Source organism: Panthera pardus, unplaced genomic scaffold (genome assembly GCF_024362965.1).
Source record: "Panthera pardus isolate Hobbes unplaced genomic scaffold, ASM2436296v1 HiC_scaffold_16, whole genome shotgun sequence".
Lineage (NCBI taxonomy): Eukaryota > Metazoa > Chordata > Mammalia > Carnivora > Felidae > Panthera > Panthera pardus.
Window position 1 is genome coordinate 70,035,564 of NW_026526721.1, and position 26,497 is coordinate 70,062,060.

At 38.6% G+C, this 26,497-nt stretch overlaps 1 protein-coding gene across 4 annotated transcripts in view; it reads right to left on the reverse strand.

The window, feature by feature from the left end:
* Positions 1-26,497, reverse strand: part of SLC12A8 (solute carrier family 12 member 8) — a 136,243-nt gene that overhangs the window by 3,393 nt on the left and 106,353 nt on the right. Inside the window, exons 10-13 of one of the 4 annotated variants that reach the window (XM_019448647.2) lie at positions 21,361-22,006; positions 9,701-9,798; positions 9,034-9,151; positions 656-743 (exon numbers count right to left, since the gene is read on the reverse strand). In XM_019448647.2, coding sequence (XP_019304192.2) covers positions 656-743; positions 9,034-9,151; positions 9,701-9,798; positions 21,361-22,006 — 950 coding nt within the window. The remainder of the gene's footprint in view (positions 1-655; positions 744-9,033; positions 9,152-9,700; positions 9,799-21,360; positions 22,007-26,497) is intronic. The other 3 variants (XM_019448648.2, XM_019448649.2, XM_019448651.2) reach the window with 3 other exon arrangements.

Below are 26,497 nucleotides of genomic sequence, written 5' to 3' on the forward strand. Positions count from 1 at the left end.
ACCAAATAAACACTTGGTTGGGTCCTGACTGGATTTGCCCAGCCTGCCGCTTCGACTCTGCACTGGTATTGAAAGGGGAAGGAAGTGATTTTCCAGAATCCCAAGGCCTTCAAAGTTGAGGAAGCATTGCTACTGGAAGGGTGTTGGAAAAAGAGGAGAGAGATGAGAGCACTCCTGAAACCTTACCTTCTCCATGAGCCCTCCTCCTGCTTCTCAGGAGGACAGTTTGTTCTTCCCTTTCCCTGTGTATTTGAACATGGAGGGCCCACAGAAATCCTCCAGCATCTCTGCTCTGTTTCTGTACTCGTTTTCACCAATACAATCATGTCAGCTACCTCTGATTTGAGATGGCAGATGGGTGGTGTTTCAGGCCTTAATCTTGTGTATGATTGTGTATTGATGCTGGTGTCTTAGACTGCACACTGACAGCAGCTCTCTTGACTCATCACCCAGCGATCACATTCTAAATAAAGCCTCTATTCGTGATTCCTGAGGGTAAGAAGGGAAGAAGCCTGAGCCAGAGGAAGCTTCTGATGAGCTGAGGCTGGGGGGGTAGGGTTGGGGGGGGTGGCAGCGAGGAGCAGAGTCTTAGTGTCCTTGAGGTTCCACAGTTCGCTTAAACCTAGCCAGGGGCTAGACACCCTTAGTACCATACCTCTCAGGGCCCCAGAGTAGCACAGACCTGCAGGAGGGGATCAGAAGAGACTTCATCCACCTGAGGAAGCTGAAGTTGGAGGCTGATCCTACAGGGAAGACATATACACAAATATTGATTAAAGGCTCTATGTATGCATCCAGGAGCTCAGTTTTAATAGTGTGATTATACACTCTCTGATACACACACAGAATTAGCACAGTTTTTTTTTTCATTTTTCAGTTTAACTAAACTTTATTCATGGTAATACTCCGACAGCAACCAGCTAAGGACTTTGTACCCAAATGTAGTTTTCAAACCTATATTTCAAAAATTTCTAAAATTCAAAATCCCAAGAAAGAAACTAAATACAGTGCTATACAGGAAAAAGCAGAGGGTTTGCTAACTTCAGTCTTAGGAATTTAAAATTATTTTGATAATCTCTTAGATTCAAATTGATAATACGTTAAATACATGGTATAAAATCCCCTACTAGACCATTCACTCTTTAAGGATAGAAAGGATGTCTTTTTCATCTTGGAACACTCACAGTACAACACCCACAGAACCTGGCACTTAGGATGTTTCAATAGGTGTTAAGTGACTCACATACCTCAATATGTAGAAACGTCAGAGCTGAAGTTTGAAGTGAGACTGTTGTGATACTACCCAAATATCTTGACATCAGACATACTGATTAGAATAGGACTTATCAACTTTTTTTTAAATCCATCCCTCCTTTGATGTGGGTTTTTTAAAAATCTCATATAATAAATTATATATATATAAAACTTTAGGAAATCAAATCAAATGGTGCTCGCTTTGGCAGCACATATACTAAAATTGGAAGGAAATCAAATCAAACGTAATTTTTTTAAAATGCTTCTCCAAATTTTATATATATGTATATGTATATATGTATACCTATACATGTATATGCTTACATATGCATACATATATGTGTATATGTATGTATGTATGTATATGGTACAGTGAATATATATCTACCATATACATCAAACACACATATATACATATATGTACATAAAATTGGTTAATAAGATAATATTCAATATATAATCAGAATGTTAGCATTATGGGGCTTACATTAGAATCTTGGCTAATGTCAACAGTATGCCCCTAATAACATTTATTTCCTCAGTTTCATTTAGGGTTCTTATGGTTAACGGGAGGACACATTTTAGATCTGCATTAATTCTACAATTGGAAGAGAAAGTTCCTAATATATTTTGATACTCTCAGAAGAAAGAAAATAAACATTTTACTGACCCTTCTTATGTGTGATCACTTAGGTTCTAAATTATCTAAATTTCAGATGTAGATTGGCCTGAAATTTTATTTCATGTTTTCCTGTGAATAAATTTCTGGGAAATATTTAAATTTATTAATATCAAACTAATTTCTAAGAAATTTAGAAGCAATCACCAATGTAATCCCTATGTTAATCAAAATATATTCTATCCATTAAACTAGCTGATACTAGGACCTCTCCTTAGCATGACTTTTTCTAAAGCATTATTTTTCACATAAGTGGGACTTAAAATGTTTGCAGTGCTTTTCTTTCAAAACTCTACATCAGGGGCGCCTGGGTGGCTCAGTCAGTTGAGTGTCTGACTCTTGATCTCAGCTCAGGTTTTGATCTCAGGGTCTTGAGTTCAAGCCCTGTGTTGGGCTCCAGACTGGGTGTGAAGCCTACCTAAACAAACAAACAAACAAACAAACAAACAAGTAAACCTCTATACATCAAACTATTCTAATTCTGAAGAACTTTTTTTTTCTTTTCAGTTTGCCTAGATTGTTATGGTTTGATTTAGTTAGAACTTGAAACTAATTGCTTCATTTTAAATTGGGGCATCATAGAATTTTGTTTAAAAGTGCTCTCAACTGTATATATATTTTTAAGTTTATTTATTTTGAGAGAGAGAGAAAGCACACGCTCATGGTGGGGAGAGCAGTTGGAGGAGGGGCAGAGGGAGAGGGGGAGAGAGAGAATCCCAAGCAGGCTCTGTACTGTCAGCATCAACCCCATAGTGGAGCTGGATCTCATGAACCGTGAGCTCATGATCTGAGTCAAAATCAAGAGTCAGACGTTCAACTGACTGGGCCACCCTGGCACTCCTCAACTGTATTTTTTAAACAGCTTTATTACTGACATATAATCAGAGTACTGACTGTGTTTTCTTACTTTCTTTATTATTGCCACTCTGGAATTTGTGGCCTTGATCCTGGAGGTGGAGCTAATTCCTAGAAATAGCCAACTCCCCTGTGAGCATACTTTTGATATACAAACCAACCAATCCAGAGCCCTTACCCCCAATCTCCTCCTTTGTTAAACTCCCACACACTGAGATACTCCCCTGCCAGGGGACAGCTTGAGACTCCAGGGCCAGGGACAGCTAGTGACCACTCCTCGAGCCCAGAGCCCACTGAAATTATTCAAACTATCCAAACCTAAACTCACTCAGCTACCTACCTGCCTCACCCATTCCTTCCCATTAAAACTCCAATTATGGCTCTGAGCCTTGTTCTCTTCTCTTCTTCTTCTGCCTCCTAACCTGGTCCTTCCCCATGTGGCCCTGAGTGGTATGCCATGCTTCCTCTTTCTAGGGGTCTGTCAGTATAAACTTCTTCCTTCTTGACAATCACTTCTGTGTGTGTGTGTGTGTGTGTGTGTGTGTGTGTGTGTGTGTGTATCTTACCATTTCTGTGCCTGTGTTTAATCTTACTAATTAAAACAAATCCTGGGTACATTTTTAGAACAAACTACATGTATTTAAAGTGTAAAATTTGGTAAGTATTGACACATATATGTACTGTGAAACCATTGCCACAAACAAAATAATGAACAAATCTATTACCTCCAATAGTTTCCTCAAGTCACTTCATAAGACCTCTCTCCCACACATTCCCCCAACCCACAAACCCCATCCAAAAGCAACCACAGATCTGCTGTCATTATAGATTAGTTTGCATTTTCAATAATTATAGATATATGAAATAATATACTATGTACTCTTTTTGGTTTCTTTCACTCATCATCATTATTTTGAGATTCATCCATGTTACTGCATGTATCAATAGTCCATTCTTTAAAAAAAGTAAGTTCATTCTTTTTACTGCTGAGTAGTAGTCCATTGTATGGCTGTACTACAATTTATTTATAGAGTCACCTGTTGTTGGACATATGGGTTGTTTCTAGTTTGGGGCTACTTACAAATTAAGCTGCTATGAATATTCATGTACTTTTTTTGTGAGAGAGAGTGGGAGAGAGGGGCAGAGAGAGAGGGAGAGAAAATCCCAAGCAGGCTCCACACTCAACGTGGAGCCTGACGTGGAGTTCAATCTCACAACTGTAAGATCATGACCTGGGCCAAAATCTAGAGTTAGTAGCTCAACTGACTGAGTCACCTACGCGCCCCATGTCATGTTTTTAATGGCCATATTCTTTCATTCATCTTGGGTAAATAACTAGAAGTACGGTAGCTGGTTCATATAGCAGGTATAGATTTAACTTTTTTGGGGGGGATTTTATTTATTTATATATTTTTTTAATTTTAATTCCAGTGTAGTTAACATACAGCATTATATTAGTTTCAGGCATATAATATAGTGATTCAATTCCCTTCATCACCAGCACTCATCACAACAAGTGTACTCCTTAATCCCCATCACCTATTTCACACACATACCCTCATCTCCCCTGTTTAATTTTTTAAAAAATTTTTAACATGTATTTATTATTGAGAGACAGAGCATGAGCATGGGAGGGGCAGAGAGAGGAGGAGACACAGAATCTGAAGCAGGTTCCAGGCTCTGAGCTGTCAGCACAGAGCCCAACACGGGGCTTGAACTCATGAATGCAAGATCATGACCTGAGCCGAAGTCAGACGTTCAGCCAACTGAGCCACCCAGGCGCCCCTCCCCTGTTTAATTTTTTAATAAATTGCCAAACTGTTATACAAAGTGATTGTATCATTTTTACATTCCCACCTGCAGTGTATGATAGTTCTCCTTGGAATATCTTCACCAACATATGACATGGTCAGTACTTTTAATTTTAGTCTTATAAATAGATGTATAGTAATATGTTATGATTTTAATTGCATTTCCTAATAACCACTCATGTTGAGCATCTTCATGTGCTTATTTGCCATCCATTTATGTTCTTTAGTGAAATCTATTTAAAATTTTTGCCCATTTTTGTTGTCATATCCTTATTGAATATTGAGAGTTTTTATATGTTCTAGATACAAGTCCTTTATCAGATATGTGAATTGCTAATATTCTCTCACAGCCTATGGCTTGCCAGTATATTTGGAAGATCAGAGTTCTCAGTTTTGATGAAGTCCAATTTTTCAACTCTTTTCCTGTATTGAGTGTTATGTCTAAGAAATCTTTGCTTCACTCACAGTCACAGTTTCTCATATTTTATTTTAGAAACTTTATAATTTGGGGCTTTACATTTAGTTCTATGATCTATTTTGAGTTATTTTTATATTGTATGATGTATGCATTGAATATGGATTTCCAGTTGTTACAGCACCAATTGCTGAGAAGACGTTTCATTCACTGAATTGCCTTTGCACCTTTTTTGAAAATCAACTGACCATGTATGTGTGGGCTAATTTTTGGACTCTCTATTTTGGCTACTGATTTATTTGTCTATCTTGATGCCAATACCATGCTATCTCGATTGCTTTAGCTTATAATCAGTCTTGAAATCAGGTAATGTAAGTTCTCCAACTTAGTTCTTTTACAAAGCTGGTTGGACTACTCTAGGTTTTTTGCATTTCCATATAAATATTTTGGAATCCATTTGCCAGTTGCTACACAAAAGGTAGCTGAGATTTTTATTAGGATTGTGTTGAATCTGTGGAACAATTTGGGGAGAACCGGCATTAAGAATACTGATTGGGTGCCTCAGTAGCTCAGTCGGTAAAGCATCTGACTCTTGATCTCAGCTCAGGTCTTGATCTTAGAGTCGTGAGTTAAAGCCCTGCATTGGTCCCTATGCTGCATATGGTTATATTCAACTTGTTAATGTTTTGTTATGATCTTTTGCATCTACATTCATGAAGGATATTGGTGTGCAGTTTTCCAAAGAGTTTCTATGGAATTAATATTCTTCTCTTCCTTAAATATTTGGTAGTTTGCATTAGTGAAGCCATCTGGGCCTAGAGTTTTCTCTGTGGGAAGGTTTTTAATGACAAGGTATTTACATGACCTAAATAGTCCTACGTTTCTTCTAGAGAGAACTTTGGTAGTTTATATCTTTCAAGGAATTTGTCCAATTTATCTAAGTTGCCACACTTATTGGCACATAACTGTTTATAGTATTTCTTTGTTTTTCTTTTAATATCTGTAGACTCTAGTAATGCCATCTCTCTCACTTCTGGTATTGATAGTTTTATAACTTCTCTCCTTTTATACTCATTAGTATGGCTAAAGATTTCTCAATTTTACTGATGTCACGTAACCAGATTTTTGTTTCACTGGCATTCTCCCTATGTAAAATTTTTATTGATTTCTACTTTGATATTTATTGTTTCTTTTTTTTCTTCATATTTGGGATTCATTTGCTCTTCTTTCTCCAGTTTCTTAAATTGGAGGCTGGGGTCATTGATTTCAGACATTTCTTCATTTCTAATATAAGCATTTGATGCTATAAATTTCCTTCCAACTACTGAATTAGCTTCATCCCATAATTTTGAAATGTTACATTTTCATTTTTGTTCAGTTTAAAATATTTTGTAATTCCACTTTTTTAAATGTTTATCTTCTTTATTTTGAGAGAGAAAGGGAGCATGCAAGCAGGGGAGAGGCAGAGATAGGGGGAGAGAGAAAGAATCTCAAGCAGGCTCTGCATCATCAGCACAGAGCCTGACATGGGGCTTGAGCTCACGAACCATGAGATCATGACCTGAGCCAAAATCAAGGATCAGATGCTTAACTGACTGAACCACCCAAATACCCCTGTAATTTCACTTTGGACCACAAGTTATTTAGTTTCCTTAGTATTCTTAGTCATTTAGTGTTATTTAGTGTTCTTTGGTTTCTAAATATTTTGATAACCAGAATATTATTCTATTACTTATTTCTAATTCCCCTTTAGTCAAAGAACATACTTTGTTCTTGAATATACCTGAATGCTTTTAAATTTGTTGTGACTTTTTTTTTTTAAATCTGAGAATATGGTTTATCCTGGCAAGTTCATATATACTTGAAGAAAATGTATATTCTGTTGTTGTTAGGTGGCATGTTCTATAAATGTCAATTTGCTTGGGTTTGTTGGCAATGTTTTTCAAGTCTTCTAAAGTCTTACTGATTTGGAGCACTTGGGTGGCTCAGTTGGTTAAGTATCTGACTCTTGATTTTGACTCAGGTCATGATCTCACGATTTAGGAGACTGAGCTCCATGTCAGGCTCTGTTAGCTTGGAGCCTGCTTAGAATTCTCTCTCTTTCCCTCTCTCTCTGCCCCTCCCCCACTAGTGCTCGCTCTCTCTCTCTCTCTCTCTCTCTCTGCCTGTTCAAAATAAATAAACATTTAAAAATAAATAAATAAAGTGTTACTGATTTTATGCCTACTTATTTTAGCAATTATCGAGTTTATACCTTTGAATTGTGAATATTTAGACTATTTATATTTAGTGTGTTTATTGATATAACTATATAGGTATATAGGTAGAGCTAGGTTTATTGAGAGAGAGGTGTTGGAATCTCTGACTATAATTATAAACTTTTCTATTTTTTTTTGCAGTTCTGTCAGGTTTTGCATCATGTTATTTTAAAGCTCTGTTTCTTTTTTTTTTTTTCTTTAATGCTTATTTATTTTGAGAGAGAAAGAGAACATGAGTAAAGGAGGGGCAGAGAGAGAGGGAGAGAGAGTCCCAAGTAGGCTCCACCCTGCCAGCACACAGCCTGATGATGTGGGGCTTGATCTCATGAACTGTGAGATCATGACCAGAGCAGAAATCAAGAGTTGGACACTTAACCAAATGAGACACCCAGGCACTCCTCAAAGCTCTGTTCTAAGTACATAAATGTTAAGGTTTGTTATATCCTCTTGATGAATTTTTCCCTTTATTTTTATGAAATGACCCTCTTTATCCTTTACCTTTATGAAATGACCCTCTTTATATCTCTGATAAGATTATTTTCTCTGAAATCTGTTTTGTCTGGTGTTAGTATAATCAGTCCAGCTTTGTTTTGATTCATGTTATCATGATATTATCTTTTCCCACCCCTTTACTTTTAACTTATTTGTGCCTTTATTATTTTTTTTAATGTTTATTTATTTAGGCAGGGGGAGAGTGCAAGTGTGTGCGTGTGTGCTAGCTGGGGAGGGGCAGAGAGAGAGAGGGAGAGTCCCAAGCAGACCCCATGCTCAGCATGGAGCCCTGTGTGGGGCTTGATCTCACAACCATGAGATCAGACCTGAGCCAAAGTCAAGAGTCAGACCCTTAACCAACTGAGCCACCCATGTAACCCATGTGTCTTTATATTTAAAGTAGATTCCCTATAGGCAGCATATAGCTGCTTTTTTATTGAATCTGACAATCTCAGAGTTTATACCTTTGAATTGTGAATATTTAGACTATTTATATTTAGTGTGTTTATTGATATAACTATATAGGTACATAGGTATAGCTAGGTTTATTGATACAGCTGTAAACCACCCTTCTGTTTTTTGTTTGTCTTATATGTCCTTTATGATCATTTTCCTTTTTCCTGCTTTATTTCTATTTGAGCCTTTCTTAAATTCAATTTTATTTTCTTTATTGGCTTATTAGCTATAACTCTTTGTTGTATTATTTTAGTGGTTGCTTTAGGACTTGTAGTATACCTTTGTAACTTATCATGGTCTACCTTTTTTAAAATGTTTATTTATTTATTTATTTTGAGAGAGAGAGAGAGCGTGAGTAGGGGAGGGGCAGAGAGAGCGAAAATCTTAAGCAGGCTCCACACTGTCAGTGCTCAACCCCATGAACTGTGAGATCAGGACCTGAGCCAAAATCAAGAGTCAGTCGCTTAACTGAGTGCGCCACCCAGGTGCACCTATCGTGGTCTACCTTTAAGTGATGTTATAGTATTTCACATTAGTATCAGAAACCTAAAGCAGTATGTTCCCATTTCTTTCCTCCTCCCTTGTGCTGCTGTTGTCATCAATTTTACTTCCACACGTCTTATAAACCTTACAAGTTGTTATTATTTTTTGTTACCATTTATATGCATGCTATATTTTTCCTCCTAGACTATAATAAGCTACTTGAAAATGAGATTAGAATCTGAATTAGTTGGCATTTAATAGGTGCTCAAAATACAGTTTTTTCAATGAAAGCTAAAAGAGAAGAAGGAAGATGGCAGCAAAATGGCTTACCAAGGTGAAGCCCTGGACTGGCCCGACCGATATAGAAATACACAATGGCAGCAACACCCATGTTAATGAGGGTATAGACCCACTGGATCACAAACATGATGAGAAGGGACCCAACAGCCTGTGGAAACAGAATACGAAGGCAAGTCACCTAATAGTTTATCACATGGTAAGCAAGTCACAAGGTAAAGACTTCAAGAAACAACAGTCCCTCTAATCCACCTCTGATCACTATAAATTCTAAATAGAAGTTCACACATAATTCAAAAAACTGCACTTAAGCAGATAGTTGAGAAGACACCCACCCAAAAGTACCCTATAATCAAAACTATCAATAAATATCCTACCCTAGCTCCTTGTCCTACTTCTCCCTAGAAGAAACAAATTAGAGTGAAATTATGCTAATTTGGTATACCTAGAAATTTAGTGACCCAGAGGTTATCACAGATGATTAATTATTTTTTAAAGTAAACCACTGATTGAAATAAGTGGTTCATTAAATATAATCTTGCCATTTGTAATCCCATCTAAAGTCTAATGTAACACACTTAAATCACATTGCTCCTAATTAAGGGTGTCCTTTTTCCTCTTCCCGCTGCAGCTCCCTAGATCAACATCTCTACCTGAATTCTTTCTCAAGGACAATTGAGATAAAAATGAGGTAACTCACCCCTAACAGGGAGACCCAGGGGTTGCACATGTGGGTGTAGAAAGAAATTGGTCTCCTCTGGATATCTTGGTCCTGGAGCCTAGACTTCAGGAAGAACTCTAAAAAATAAATGAGCCGAATCCTTGGTTACCAATTTGTTACCAAACCCTTTTCTATTTTTAAGAGCAAATATCTATGAATTCCTCCTCTCCAGTTTTGTAACTCAGCCAAAAACAATCTCCATTCACCTCAACTATTAACTCCCTTGACCACACTTGAGGCTAGTAACTTTACATCTCTTAAATCATGATTTCAATCTATCTACCCCTGCTTATCACTTCTTTTTTCTCATTTACTCTGCTGACTCCCGCCTCAACTGTTCATAGCCTACAGAGGGATCTCCAGTCAATTTGCCCTGGTATGTTTTTGCTTTCTATTACTTACCTCCTCTTTTCAGTACCCTCTTACCCAGCTAAGATTCTATGATCAAAGACTAAGAGCATTCCCTTGCTTACATTACCTGCTTCCACACTTCCACACTTCCACTCCTCAGTGGTCTTACACCTAGTCAACTCATTCTCCTACTCTCTGATGTAACAAACTTATGACCTCTTTTCTCAAAAGAGAGCTTTTATATTCTCTCATCACCAAAGCTACCAAGCCACTTGCATCTGTATCCTCTCTTCTGCCCTCCCTCCTTCTACAGTGGATGAATATCCCTGGCTCTTGCATAAGGCACATCCCTCCACTAGTGCCCTGCTCAAGGGCTTTGCTTTTGCATCATCACTTTTTTCCACCAAATACAAATATACTGTAACTTCTCCCACCTAAACAAATATTTCCCAGTCATCCCTCAGCTACTGCTCTATTTCTTTATCTTCCTTAGAGCTAAATTTCTCAAAAGAATTGCCTATACAGTTTCTACCTCCCACTATTTCCTCAGCCCACTCTTAAGATTGTAAACAACACTAAACTTCCCTTCCTACAGTTGCCAATGACGTGAAACTTCAAATTCAATGGTCAACTCACAGTCCTCATCCTACTGGACCTTTCAGACAGCATCTGACACAAGTGATCTCTTTCTACTTGTTGAAACACTACCTCCTCTTGGTTTCTAAGATGACTTGCTCCCCTTGTTTTCCTCCTATCTCACTGGCCACTTCTTGTCAGTCTCCTTTGCTGGCTTACCACCTCCTTCCAGCTTCCGAATACTGGAGTATCCCAGCATTTATTTAGTCCCCAGCAATCTTCTTATTTCCATATATATTCACTCCTAGGAGATCTCATCTAGTCTCAAATGGCTTTAAATACTATCCATGCACTGATGTTCCAAGTTTATATCATCATCGACCTCTCCCTTGAACTGAAGTCTTGAATATTTAGTTTTCTTCTTAATATCTCCCCTTACATGGCTAACAAACACTTCAAACTTTAACATGGTTAAAGCAGAAATCTATTTTCCCCAGGTCTTCTTGATCTGAATAAATGACACTACCATTCACTCAAATATCAAAGATTTATCCTGGACTCCTCTTTTTCACATACCTACATCTATTCCATCAGTAATTCCTGTTGATCCTACCACCAAAATGTATCCAAAATATGACCACTCCATTGCTCTCCCATCCTAGTCCAAGTCACTTTCATCTTTCATCTGATTTACTGTACTGTGTTCCTGTAGTAGAAACCACAGTCAGAGTATATCCAGGATCTCTCACATCTAGGTGTGGCCAGATGACTAGGTTCTCACCACTGGAATGTGAACAAAAGTGATAAATGTCACTTCTGCACCAAGGTCTTTAAGAGAATAGGTATGCCTCTTGTTTGTGCCTGAAATATGAATATGGTAACTGAGTCTTGACTTTGTATGACAAGGCACTAAGGGATAGTAAAGTCAAAAGATTAGAAGGACCCTAAGTCCCCGAATCAATACATGGAGGAGAGCCTTCCTAGACTATTAGTGCAAGTGAGAAATAAATTTCTGTTGTGTTTGAGTCACTATGTTTTTGGTTATTGTTATAGCAGTTTAGCCTACCTTTATATATCTTCAACAGGATTTGGTTTGGTTTTAGTTATCTCCTTAAAGCCTAAATCTGATCATATCACAACCCTGACCTGCATGGCCCTTTCCTCACTGTACTCATCCTATCCCTCTCCCCTGGCTCATTCCTCTCCAGTTGCTGCTGGACCTCTGCTGTTCTTGGAATTTGCCAATCCTATTCCCACCTGTACCTTCATACACACCATTTCCTCTGCCTAGAACTCTTCCCCAATATCTCTGCATGGCTCTCTCTTTTATACAATTCAGTTCTCCATTAAAATATCCTCTTCTCAGAGATATCTTTTCTGAAAACCTATCAGAAACAGTAACCTTTCTCTCCACCCTAGTCTCTCTCTCTCTATCCTGTTACCTTGCTTTATTATCTTTGATAGTACTTATCACTTACTGACATTACAGTTATATATTTCTTTGCTTATTTAGTATGTGTCTTTCCCTACTAGAATGCAAGCTTGATGACAGCAGAGGCCTTCTATGTCTATACAGAATGTCCCCCATACCTGAAACAGCATTTGAGATGTAGTAAATATTCCTTACAAGTGGTTAAATGAATAAAGAAATCATCTTAGCCCCAAGGTAGCCTTTATCCTTTCAACATCTGTCTCCCTTCATTATGTGCTTCCTACTATTATACTTATCTTTTGTACCTCCATACCTTGAGGGCAATGACTGTTTTTTACATCTCTAAATGCCAAATCTTGGCATTTAGAAGTTTGTGTATCAGAAGTGCTCAATAAATGTCTCCTCATTAATTGTGGATTAAAATAAATTCTGCCAAGGTTTATGACTGATTTGAATTAATGGCTTTATTACTTTTTTAAAAAATGGGAATACTATTGATTACCATTAATCAAATTGTACAATTTTAACATGCCCAAGGCATGATTCATTTTTTTAATCATACGCTTAGTGAAATACAGTTGTCCCCTCAGTTATTAAGACGGAAGAGTATTGTTTAAGGACTTAGATTTTTTGCCTCTCTGAGATCTGTGAAATGTTAAGCTCACCCTTTCCCAGTTAATCTCAGTCTCACATAACCTCAATTACACTGTACCTAAGGGAATTGTATGTATGTGTGTATGTTTTCTAAGGGCTCTGAGGGGAAACAAAAGGAAGGGGTGTGCTCTCCAAGCAAGCACAGTGCAGTTTTATATGTCAGCAATGTGAGGGAAAATTCATGCAAGGATTCTCAACTAACCTAACTAACTTGAATAGGTACAACAAAGCAGGCAGACAATTTTTCTGAATTCTGAACAGGTATGGTTTCAAAACCCTTCCAAAATGACTAAAAAAATTTTTTTCTCTTGTCAAGGATTTTGCTAGAAGAAGCAGGTCTTACAGACTAGTGGTGGGAGAGGACAGTCTCTCATGTTATAGATTCTAAAATAATAACCAAGAAAGCAATAACCAATAATAACCAAAGGGGTGCCTGGGTGGCTCAGTCGGTTAAGCATCCAACTCTTGACCTCGGCTCAGGTCATGATCTCATGTTTTGTGAGACTGAGCCCCACATCAGGCTCTGTGCTCTTAGCACAGAGCCTGCTTAGGCTTCTCTCTCTCCTCTCTCTGCTCCTCCCCCACTCTCTCTCATGCTCTCTCTCTCTCTCAAAATAAATAATAAATAAACTTAAAAAAAGAGAAAGCAACTTTACTTTATCACACCTTAGTTGCAAAACAAACAGGTACACAAAGTTATGCATTAGACATGTTAAAAATATCAAATATAGGGGCGCCTGGGTGGCTCAGTCAGTTGAGCATTGGACTTCGGCTCAGGTAATGATCTCTGTTTGTGAGTTCGAGCCCCATGTTGCACTCTGTGCTGACAGCTTAGAGCCTGGATCCTGCTTCGGATTCTGTGTCTCCCTCTCTCTGCCCCTCTCCTGCTTGTTCTTTCTGTCTTTCAAATAAACAAAAATTAAAAAATATGTATCAAATATAATAAACATAATTATGTCAATTCTTAAAATAACAAATTAAGTAATTTGATAGAAGTTACTTAAAATAAATATTAAACCTGATTTGTTCATTTTAGCCACTCTGACTCAGTGTGGCTTTGATTTATATTTCCCTGACGATGAGTGACTTGATTGGGGGGGGGGGAGGGGAAGTGGGTGATGGGCATGGAGGAGGGTACTTGTTGGGATGAGCACTGGGTGTTGTATGTAAGCCAATCTGACAATAAATTATATTATAAATAAATAAATAAATAAATAAATAAATAAATAAATAAATATTAAACCATCTCTGAAAATGCACTCCATATCTTTATCAGAATAAACAAACACATAGTTTTAGTTAACCTGTACAAACCAAGAATGTGCATTGCTATAGTCCACAAAGGATCATGTTTCAAGTCCATATGGTATTTTATTAAGTTGATAATATAATTCTTTTAACCACTTTCCAAATGTTGCATATTTAAGTTATTTCTAATTTGCTACTAGCACAAACCATGCAGCTATGACCATCTTGAACACGTTTTATGGTTTATTGTTTGATTTTGAGTTGTTTCCTTGATATGCAATTCCCCCAAACAGATTTACAAAGTTAGGGCAATGAAATAGTTTTATATTTCTTGTTATATCATGAAAGATAATTCTCCAGAGAGAATTAACCAAAGATGTTATGTCAACTATACTTCAATAACAAAAATTTAAAAAGAAGAAGGAGGAGGAGGAGGAGAATGAACCAGAGGGACTTTCAGCGATGGCAATGTGAAGTGGTCAGTGAATCCTCTCCACAAGAAATAAGTATAAAACTGGTCAAAATAATAAAAAAGTAATCATTCAGCTCTAGAAGTTACCAAATGGGGACAAAAATTAAGAAGTATTTATTTTTCAAAAACTGATGGAGCTGAGGGTCTGAACAGTGAGAGCCTATGGCCTGATCTCCCATCCTCATTCCCGTTCTTACCAGCATGGAGCTGGTCAGAAACCAGCAGTTTCACTGCCAGAGGGGGCAGACTTGTGAGTTGTGCCTTTATAAGCTAAACATGGTGAGTATAGTAGAAAACTGAAAAGGAAAAGTCCTCAGTTTTGCTAGCCTGAGGTTGCAGACCCAGCTAGGGCAAGCAGTGGACCATCAGAAACTTAATGGGAAGATCTAGAAATGAGAGAGTCACAGAAAGACTATGGAAGGACTATATCACCCCACATTTCCCTGGATGACTGAAAAACTATGCTCCTGCCTGGGGAGGCCAAACTGAGACTGGCAAAACCAGGAAAGACTGGAAAACTAGCTGCAACTTTGACTGCTTCCCAACCTATACACAGATCCACTGGCAAAGGGTGGAGCCTTATGGGCCACGTAGGCACAAGGGCAAACTCCTTAGAAGCCAGGCTAAAAGTTAAAAATAAGAATAAAAAACTGAGTAGAGACATCAGAATCCACAACCACAGAGGAGACAGATTCCAAAGTTCAAATCCAGGAAATTTACTAAAACAAACAAAAACGTGGAAACATATATCAGAATCAGGAGTTGCCACACTATATTATCTAAATTGTCTGGTTTTCAACCCAAAATTACAAGACATGCAAGGAAACAGGAAACTGGGGCACCTGGGGGGCTCAGTCGATTAGGTGTCCGACTCTTGGTTTCAGCTCAGGTCATGATCTCATGGTTTCTTAGGTTTGAGCCCCACATCGGGCTCCAAGCTGACAGTCCAGAGCCTGCTTGGGATTCTCTGTATCCCTCTCTCTGCCCCTCCCCCCACTTGCACTGTCTCTATCTCTCTCAAAATAAATAAACTTAAAAAATATAAAAACAGGAAACTGACCCATGCTCTGGAAAAAAAAAGCAATCAAAAGAAATGGACTCTGAGTGGGCCTGCACTGAGTTTAGCAGACAAAGACTTCAAAGCACTAGTATAATAAATATGTTCAAAGAATTAAATAAAAATACAATGTCAGTGACTTAAGAGAAATATGATGGCAATGACTTTCAAAATAGGGAATATCAACAAAAACATACAAACATTTCAAAAATGAAAATTCTATAGTTAAAATGTACAATAACAGAAATAAAAAATTTACTCTATGGGCTCAACAGCAGATTTGAGATGGCAGAAGAAAGTATCAGTGAACATGAAGATAGATCAGTAGAAATTATCCAAACTGAAGAACAGAGAGGAAAAGGTAGAAGAAAAAAGAACAGAGCCTCAGAAACTGGGGGTGGGGGGGGGGGGGTGGGGAAGAAGGGGGAATGTAAAGTATACTAATTAATGTGTAGTGGGAGTCCCATAGAGATGAGAGAGAAAGAGAAGAGCAGAAAAAATATTTGAAGAAATAATGGCTCCCAAATTTGATGAAAAACTTTAATCAACAGATCTAGAAGTGATAAATCCACTGGAATTGCTTTCAGCAATGTGTTCATATACCTGATAACCACAGACCTATTTTATTTAATTTTTTGATGACTTAATAGATGTGCAATGATATTTTGAAGGTGGTTTAATTTGTATTTATTGAATTAATACGATGGCCTAGTTTATAACAGATACTAACAGCTAGCAGCATATACCTTGTATAGTGGTTCAGAACACAAGTTCTAAAGTGAAAGGACCTGTGTCAAATTCTGGCTGTCTCATATCCTGAGCAAATGTTTAACTTCTCTATGCCTCTGTAAAATGACAATAACAATGCCTAAGTCTGAGCTTAGATGAGATAATCTGTTAGGTGCTTATCTCAGTGCCAAGAACATGGGACATGTTTGAGAAACACTGGCTATTTTTAACTACTAACAATATTTTACACTTAACAATAAAAGTTAGTTTGTTGAATGAGCAATGAATGAATCTGGGCATTGATTTTTCAAATGTAAACTCCATATTCATCTGCATGCTGCTTTTTAGTAGAATCTGGATTTTGACCTTCCTATTTTTAAAAATAATATGCATTGGAAGGTATGCTTTTATCGGCCGTGCTTGTCAGAATAATTGTTTCCTTCTGTGACACTGTGTTGTACAAATGTTTTTTATTTCTATTTAATCAGATCCTTTTTGTCTTTGATGATAGTCTTCAATAGTCAGAAATATCTCTCTTGCACAGCTGTTATAAATAAGGAATTCATGGCTATATAAGGTAAAGAATACAGCCCAAGTTAATCTTTTTGATCCATTTGATTTCAACAATGTTTACTCAATAGTGATTTGATTCTTATTATTGTATGACATCTGGTTTGTCACAGATTAGGTTCTTATCATAGTGTAATTCTTTCTATTCTACTTTACTGATCAATGTTTCATTTTTTTGAAGTTAATATTTGCTCAATTGTGCATCAATTTAGCCTTTACTGAGTGTTTGCTGCATGCTGTGTACTGTGTGGGAATACTGTGATAAATATAAGGTGGAAAGACATAGCTTGTGACTAAAGGAAGCCCACAGTCTAGGGGCGAAGGAATAAAACTACTATTTCTTTTCCTCAAGACAGACAGACACATGGGCCTGAAGACAAATGTGTAAAAAATTCGATATAAATGTATAAAACAATGTGTTAATTCTTTATACTGCTAGCATAAATCAAATGTTATACTTGCACAGGAGAGGAAATCAGGAAAGCCTTCTCAGAGGTAGTGTAAATGCGTATGAAAAGTTGGATGGATTTTAAACTATACATTGGAGTTTTCCAGATGGAGAAGCGGGAGGTGAAGCAGCTGTGAAGACAGAGCAGCATATGCAAAGGCGGGAAGGGATAAAGAACAAGATGTGTTTAGGGCATTCATTTAGGTCTAACTGGAACATACATGGGCCGTCATGAGGAAAACGGCCAAAAAGGTAGTACAGAGCAGGATTGTAAAGAACCTTGCAAATCCCACCAAGGATCTTGGACTTTAGATGGAAGAGATTTGATTCTAGTGAAGGTTTTTAAGTAAGAGAGACATGATAAGAGTTTTATTTTAGAAAATCATTCAGTGGACAATGGGAAGGAGAAACAGATGTGGGAGAATCTGGAGGCAGAACACTGGTTTGCAGACTTAACAAGAGTCTGGGTGCTGTATAGGAAGGGTCTGCACCAAGGTACAGGCAGCAAGGATGAAGGACAGGGAGTGGTCAACAGCTATGACATTTCTATGATTGAGCAACTGGGCAGCAAGCACCTCATTGACTAAAGATTGCAAACTGACTGTACATCTCTCCTGGAAACCCACTAAGAAAACAGAAAAGGAATTAGATAGGCATAAACCCACAAGCATAAGGAGAATGAGGGAGGAAAGATAAAAACAGGTCTTGGAAGATGGAAAGGTGACAGGGGAATGGTAACAGAGTGAGCAGAGCAGAGAAGGATGAATTCTAGGCCCTACAGACAGGGTACCAGCAAGGAGCAGCCCAATGCACCCTGGCAGGCCCCAGCAAAGTTCAAGACTAGGCAGTGCCATGTCCCTGGGAAGTGGTAAGGTAAAGGCATTTGGTTCCAAGACTGTATCTGAAATAGCTGGAAATCAAGATCGTTTCTTCTCCCCACACAGCTAGGTAATAACTCCTTTGCCTGACCCCTTTCCTCTGAAGAAATAAAACCAGTGAGTGCCTGGACTTGGGACACCAGGCACAGCAAGAATGGGTAAATGGAGCTAGAAACTGGGGAATTGAATTTAAGTCTGTATCCTAAACAATGAGACACACTAACTCCCCTACTTCCCCCTGCTTCCTGAATGCACGCAGCCATCTGGGTAAGACAAGAGATTAAAGGAGTCTCCTCTGGAGGAACTAAAGAGTCCAGAGGTTTTGAAAACCTCTAGATAGTCACTTTTTGGGATCCTCCTGTGCAAAAGCTAGCCTACAACCTAATCATTATATAGTGAGGTGCCCTAATCAACAGGCCCTGACCAGTATACAGGTCTTCTAAACAACTTTTTAGTACTTCACTTCTAAGTAGGAAAAGAAATCAAAAGTTCAACAGACATTTTAGTAAAGCCTCTGAGAGAGAGAGAGAGAGAGAGAGAGAGAGAGAAAGACCAAGCCAAAGAGAAAAAGATCTAGAGAACACAAGTCAGTAAAAAGAGCAGAAAAAGACTTTAAAGGGAGAATAAGTAATATTACCAGAGAGATAAGATAAGCCATTGTATCCATAAAACAAGAATGAGATGACGTTCAAATAAAAAAAAAAAGATAAGGAAAAATTGGGTTAAACCAAAAGCTCTTAGAAATTAAAACCATGATAATTGTGGCACTGACTGTCATTACCCAATCTCTCCCTTCTTTCTTAGGAAAAAATCCACACCATTTCATATGAAGCAGCAAAATGATCAGGTAAAAATATATTTCCTAGCCTTCCCTCTGAGAGTAGCTGGAAAGGCTAGCAAATTAAGTTCAAGGCTATACAGCTAGGAACAACACTCAATATTGTATGTCAGAGCAGTCTAGGAGGGGACACTCCTGCAGCAGGCACCAAGGTCTAGATGCTGAATCCTGCCCACTGACTCTGAAAGCGCTGGACACTGGAGCCAGGAATGCAGCCATCCTGCTGCTACCATAAGGCTTTTAGAGAGTTCCTAGAAGTCACCACTTCTTCAGGTTTCCAGTTCCCAGTTCCAGGTATAAGGAGGGCTCATCTGATTGGCAGAGCCTCAGCCTCATGCCTGAACTCTTGGATATAGGAGAGGCTGGAAAACTGTGTATCTGACATCTTCAGTTTTGAGTGTGAAAGGCTTGCTTTTCCTCTCACCAAGACTTGTAACACCGGAAATTCTTCAAACATAGGGAGGTCATTCAACACTGGGTAGGCAAAAAAAAAAAAAAAAAAAAAAAAAATCCACTGTAATATTGTATCCAGAAAATCTTTGTTCCCTGGATCTGACATAGAGTGTGATAAAGAGAAATTCCAGGAGTTTTATAGCAGGCTTAGAGAACAGATAGTCTAGAATGGAACAGGATGACAGCCATTAGACAAAGACAAAAAAAGAAATGAATATGTTAGATTTCTGAAGAATTCAAGCATTTGGAAAATAACATTAAGAGGCATTTGACATATCTGCCAGAGTATTTAGAGAAAAATGATGACAGAAAACCAAGCAAATAAAAAGTAAGGCAATTACTAACTCCAGGAAACAGAAAAAGTTGTACAAAAAAGGAAATGTAATCATAGTGTATGTAATATGGCTCAGAGTTAAGCAATATTTACTTAATCATAATAATATGAATACTAGCTATTAAGTTAATCAAAACTGTGATATAAGTACACTGGGGATATTGGATGAGAAGTCAAAGTGGCATAGAAAGTCAAATGAGGATATCTGACACTGACATATCAAAAAATAGAAATACAAATATATTATTTAGTCACATGAAGGTTAATAAAAGAAGCAACTTTTTGGTTGAAAGTGGGATTTTCTGGGAGTGGGACTAGGGTACAAGGGATGGTATGGAAGAGTGAGAACTACTATTTCTGATTATGTTACTTTTAAGTCTACTTGGCATATTAAACTGTACACTTATTATTTTGATAAAAATAAAATAATTCTTAAAATTTAATAATGCTCCTATCATTAAAAATCTCCCACCAATTCAGAGGTAAAGAAGGAAAAGCAAGTGTATGGAAGAATGTAAAGCATTTGTTTTTAGACATCTCTTTCTACATCTGTCTGTCTTCTCCTCTTTGCTCACATTTGCCTATACAGATCTCAAAAGGCAGGATAATGTAAAGAAAAGTAATGAACTTCAAATACAGGCAATGGACCTGGGTGTGACATCTGGCTGTGCAAAGTATGAGCTCTGAGACTTCTCTGTGACCTCACTGGGGCCCAGTGTCTTCATTTGTAAAATGGAAAAATATAATATCTATTTTACTACATGAAATAACATATGGGAAGCACCTAGAATGTGGAAGACTCAAAATTATAAGTTCTTTATTTCTCTCAGAATTTCTCATGCCCTGTAAGCCTCTCTCTGAGAATCTCCCTGTGTGTTACCATGTTTGTAGATTTGAGAGAGTAAAGCAAAGATGTACTCCTTTGGCCATCTTTCTTCCACCCCCTCTTGCCTGGTTTGGGAGATTTATCTTTTGTCTTTTGTCCACAGACAAAACCTCCTAAGGCAGATAGTTTGTTACATTTCCACTTCTTTTGAAAGGAAAAATTGGTCTCGTTTGTGTTGATATTGAAGTTTATTTATTTTGAGAGGGAGAGAGAGTACATGAGCGAGTGAGGGACAGACAGTGAAGGAGAGAGAGAATCCCAAGCAGGCTCCATATTCAGCACAGACCCCAACGTGGGGCTTGATCCCACAACCATGAGATCATGACTATGAGATCACGAGATCATGACCTGAGCTGAAATCAAGAGTCAGACACTCAACCAACTAAGGCATGCAGGTGCCCTTCATGTTTATATTATATCTCAGCTGAGTTTTGAGTAAAATGAAATAATGTTCAATTATTAGCCATGGTTCCAAGATCTACCATACAAGAGTAAACAGAAATTTCTGTTTAAAATCACTATAACAGAGTAGAGTTACAAATTCAGCTGATACTTGAATATAACTTTAAAAAATAAATATCACACAAAATTAACAAGGATTTTAAACCCAGCTATAAAGTAAACTGGCTGAGGACTTGAAAAGGGGTTTTGATAACTGGGTAGGTGAGGTCACCCCAAATTAGGAGGCCCTAATGTGATTCCAAAGCACTCACCTTCTCCACTTGGGCCAGGCTGGTAACTTGGCTCAGGGACAAGTTGTTCTCCACATGCTCCTCTAGACCAAACTCTTTCACTCCTGGCACTCTGTTTGTTCCAGTAGTCTTCCTGCCCCTCCCATGAGGCAGTAGGCAATCTGTCAGAGCCCTCAGCAGATAAGGAAGCTGGGGATTTGAGGTCCAAAAGGAAGCTATCTTGTAAGGTTGACTTTGTGGCCTTCTTGCTTTTCCCCTTCTTACTTTCTGGGATCCCGTCACTGTCTCCTTGCCTAGGTTGGCTATTCTCAAGCTTCCTGGTTAGCTGGAGGAGTTGATCCATGTCTTTGGTGAATTCTAGCAGAGTCCCCTCAGAGAGGCTTCGGGCAGTGCCCTCAGAGCCATAGCTGGGAGCCTTCTGCAAGAGCAGGTGCTCAGAGCAGTGGAGAGCTCCTGTGCCCTCCCTGTGCACTGACTCAGGCACCTGGGGAAGGCTGCAGGGACCCATGGACAGAGAGAAGTAAGAGTAGTCCACTGCAATGTATGTCAGCATGAAATTGATGGTGACAATGGGGGCTAGAACATTCACCTGGCCCACAAGGACAAAGGCCATGGTCACTAAGCTGGTCAGGAAGATGGCAGCTATAGGTGTTTTATTTGGCCCTTTCTGCAGAAAGAAAAATAACATGCAAGACTATGAAATTTCAGAAGAAAATCACATTATATGATAGAAACACAATTCATAATGGTTCAACCACTTGTACCATGTTCTACCAATCAGTAAATAACTGATTGTCTATAAACTTGGGATAATAATATCCAACTCATTCCCATGGGGTTATTGTGAGAACAGAGCTAATGCACATAAAATGCTTGACACAGCATTGACACACAGTAGGTCAATACACCATGGGTATTGGTTGTATTCAGAACTATTAATATGGAGTATGGCTATATAGAACTTGGACTTCCCAAATATTTCTCCTTTGGCTTTTACTGGGGGGTTTGGGGAGTTTTGTTTTGTTTTTTGTTTTGTTATTTTTTTTTAGAGAAAGAGAGTGAGTGGGGGAGAGGGGTAGTGGGGTGGGGGGATCTTAAGCAGACTCCACACTGAGCATGGAGTCCCTCTCCAATATGGGGCTCAATCTTATGATCATTGCCTGAGCTGAAATCAAGAGTCAGACACTCAAGTGACTGAGCTACCCAGGCAACCCTCTTTGGATTTTAACATCAGTCTTAGAAATCAAAGTGGTGCAAAGTTCCCAGGCTATAATGGAGAAAATGACCTGAAGGGAGTGGCAGACCCTGAAAGATACAACAGAATCTCTTGTGGCTGTGGTGAAGAAATTCTGAAACTAAACCTACACATGCTCACACACACACTTATTTTATACATATCTGTTATTAATGGAGGTGGGTATGGTGACCTTCAGGAGAACAGGAGTAGAAAATATGCGCTAACTCCATATAATTTGTCACTCCACAGAAGCTGTTCATCACACAGTCACTGACATGGTTCTTCAGCCAAAAGCACTGCACACTTCTTGGTCCCCATCTTCCTTGCCCTAAGAACTATGTTTGACCCAGCAGATCACTTCCTGTTCTTTGAAAGACTTCCTTTGCCTACCTTCTCCTGACTTGCCTCCCTCATTGTCTGCTCCTTCTTAGTCTCTGTAGCTAACTCCTCTACATCTCTGAAATATTTATTTATTAGGTTTATTTATTTGGGGAGAGAAAGCGTGAGTGGGGGAGGGGCAAGGAGAGAGAGGGAATCCCTCAGCACAGAGCCCGATGTGGGGCTTGAACCCACAAACCATGAGATCATGACCTGAACCAAAGCTCAATGTTTAACCAACTGAGCCACCCAAGGCACCTCTCTCTGACATCTACATTTAAAGTAGCCCAGAGCTCTATCCTCAGACCCTTTCTTTTCTCTATCTATACTCCCTTCCTAGGTGATTTCAACCAGAATCCTAAATTTATTTATTTATTTTATTTTGTTAGTTTTTATTTTTGAGAGACAGAGTGTGAGTAGGGGAGGAGCAGAGACAGAGGGAGATACAGAATCCAAAGCAGGCTCCAGGCTCTGAGCTGTCAGCACAGAGCCCAACATGGGGCTCAAACCCACACACTGTGAGATCATGACCTGAGCCGAAGTCAGATGTTTAACCCACTGAGCCACCCAGGTACCCAGAATCCTAAATTTAAATACTAGCTTTGTGCTCTTAACTCCCATATTTGAATCTCCAGCCTGAAATGTCCCCCTGCAATCCAGACTTAAATATTCAACTGTCTACTCAACATTTCCAGTTGATGTCTAAAAGGATCTCAAATGTCCCAAACCAAACTGCTGACCCCCTAATCTCCCACCATCAAATCTACTCCTTTTGTAGTCTCTGTCTCAGAAAACAGCTGCTCAATCCAGCAAAATTCTTCATGTCTCTTCTCATTCTCTCATTCTGTCAGCTTCACCCTCAGATATACACAGGATCTATACACTGGTCCCACCTCCTTTACAGCCAGCAGTCTGCAAGGGGAGGGGCAGACACATAAGCCATTTCCAGACCTGACCTGTGAACCTCCCACATGTGTTCTTTCAGGTGCATTTCCCTTTTCTGACGGTCAGAATAGAGTGCAGCCTTCGAAGTCACAGGATGAAGACAGCAAAGTCATCAGCCCGAATCTCAGAGGGCCAAAGCCCCTGTTGACCTGAAACACCTGCCCAAGAGCTTTAGTGTAAAATTCTGGGGGGAAAAATAAGAAGTAAAAGTATGCTTTTACTGTCTTTGACAATTACATTTTTGGGTAAATTTGCTACAGCTATTTAGCATACTCTAACAATAAAACTACTAAGAATAAAGTAAGTACTTAGAAACTAAAGAGAATGTAAAAGGAGGGTGCTAGGTGGGCTGAAGGAAATGCTAATGGTCCAGGCCAAGATTTTGATGAGGGCAGGTTGTAAAGTGTTTTAAGGGTGGAATATGAACTTCTCCTACCAAAAGACACCATAAAAAAATGAAAAAAAAACAAGCCACAGAATGGGAAAAGATATTTGTAACACATTTAACTGATGAAGAGCAATCCAAAATATCAAAGAATCTTTACAAAATAATTAGAAGTCAGACAACCCACTAAAAAAGGAAGTGAGCAAAAGAATGTCTATTAAGCATATGAAAGGTACCCAACTTCATTAAGTAATCAAGGAAATGCAAATTGAAACCATAGGAAGATCCCATTAAACACCCACCAGATTGGCAAGAATTAAAAAGTCTGATAGTGTCAAGCATTGGCACAAACACAGAGGGATAGGAACGCTTATCCACTGCTGATAGGGGTCAATTAGTACAAGTACTTTGGGAAAAGAGTTTGTCGTCTAGTAAGTGAAAATAGACATACCTTATAGCTTAGCAATTCCAATAACGGGTATATAGTCTGGAAGACCTTTACATGTGAACCTTTCTACTAATATAAGAATGCTTATTGTACTGTCTGTAACAGTCCCAAATTGGAAACAACCCAAATGTCCATCAACAGCAGAATGGATAAATAAATTCTAGCAAGTGAGGAAATGCTATATAGGGACGATAATAAACAAGCTGCTGCTTCAAGCAAAAATGTAGACAAATCTCATAAACATAATGTTGAGGGAAAGAGGCATGCCACATTTATACAAAGTTTAAAAACAGGCAAAATTAAACAATTTTGTTTAGAGATACATATGTAGGAAGCAAACCAGGGGTCAGCAAACTATGGCTCATGGGCCATCTGGCCACCATCTGTTTATGTATGCCCATGAGCTAAGAACGGTTTTACACTTTTAAACAGTTGGGGGGAAAAAAAATCAAAAGAAGAGGAAGATTTCATGACACACAAAAATTACATGAAATTCGAATTTCAGTGTCCATAAAAAAGTTTGACTAGAAAACAGCTACACCTATCCCCCAATAGACATGTCTGTGTCTGTGGCTACTTTTGAGCTACAATTGCAGAGTTGAGTAGTTGTGACAGAGACCATAGGGCCTGCAAAGTCTAAAGTATTTACTATTTGGCCCTTCTCAGAAGAAGTTTGCTGACTCTGAGTAAAGCCTTGAAGAAAGCAAGGAAATTATTATCACAGAAGACTACAGGTACAGAGAGGGATGGGGCTCTGACCAGAGAAGGCATGTGGAGGCTGGAACATTCATTTCAGTTATTCTTCAAAACTTCATATTGGGGTGCCTGGGTGGCTCAGTCAGTTAAGTGTCCAACTTCAGCTCAGGTCATGATCTCATGGTTCATGGGTTGAAGCCCCAAGTCGGGCTCTGTGCTGACAGCTCAGAGCTTGGAGCCTGCTTCAGATTCTGTGTCTCTATCTCTCTCTGCCCTTCCCCCACTTGCACTCTGTCTCTCTCAAAAATAAACATACAAAATTTTTTAAAAAAACCTGTTCATATTGGTTTTATGCTCTTTTCTATATGTTGAATAGCTCTCAAAATTTTTTTTAAAGTTTATTCTCTCCCCCATTAAAAAAGAAAATGCGCTAATAAAATTTAATCATATGTAAAGAAGCTTTGGGGAGAAAAAAAACTTCAAAGTTAAAAGGCAAGTGACAAACTAGAGAAAACATTTGTAATATATATCACAAGGAGTTAGCTTCCGCAACAAAAGAAGAGCTTCTAGCAATTGAGAAGAAAAAGACCAACAATCACAGGATATATATATGACTCTAAGAGGAAACGATCTCCAACCTCATTCATATAAGAGTAGTGCAAATCACAGGGGCGCCTGGGTGACTCAATTAAGTGTCTGACTTCAGCTCAGCTCATGATCTCACAGTTTGTGAGTTTGAGCCCCACATCGGGCTCTCTGCTGTCAGCCTAGAGCCCATTTTGGATCTTCTGTCCCCCTCTCTCTCTGTCCCTCTGCCTCCCAAAATGAACATTTTAAAAAAAGAGAGAGAGTAATGCAAATCACAAGGATCCTGAGATGCCATTTCTCACTATACAACTAGCAAAAAGTCACATTTGACAATGAACTGTGATTGCTAATAATGTGGTACCTGGGACCAGAGTGCAAATGGCAGTCCTCACACACGATGTCCAAATATGTATAAGTATAAACCAACCTAACAAACAGTTAAAGCAAATATGTTCTATCTTCCTTCCTTTGCAAACACATC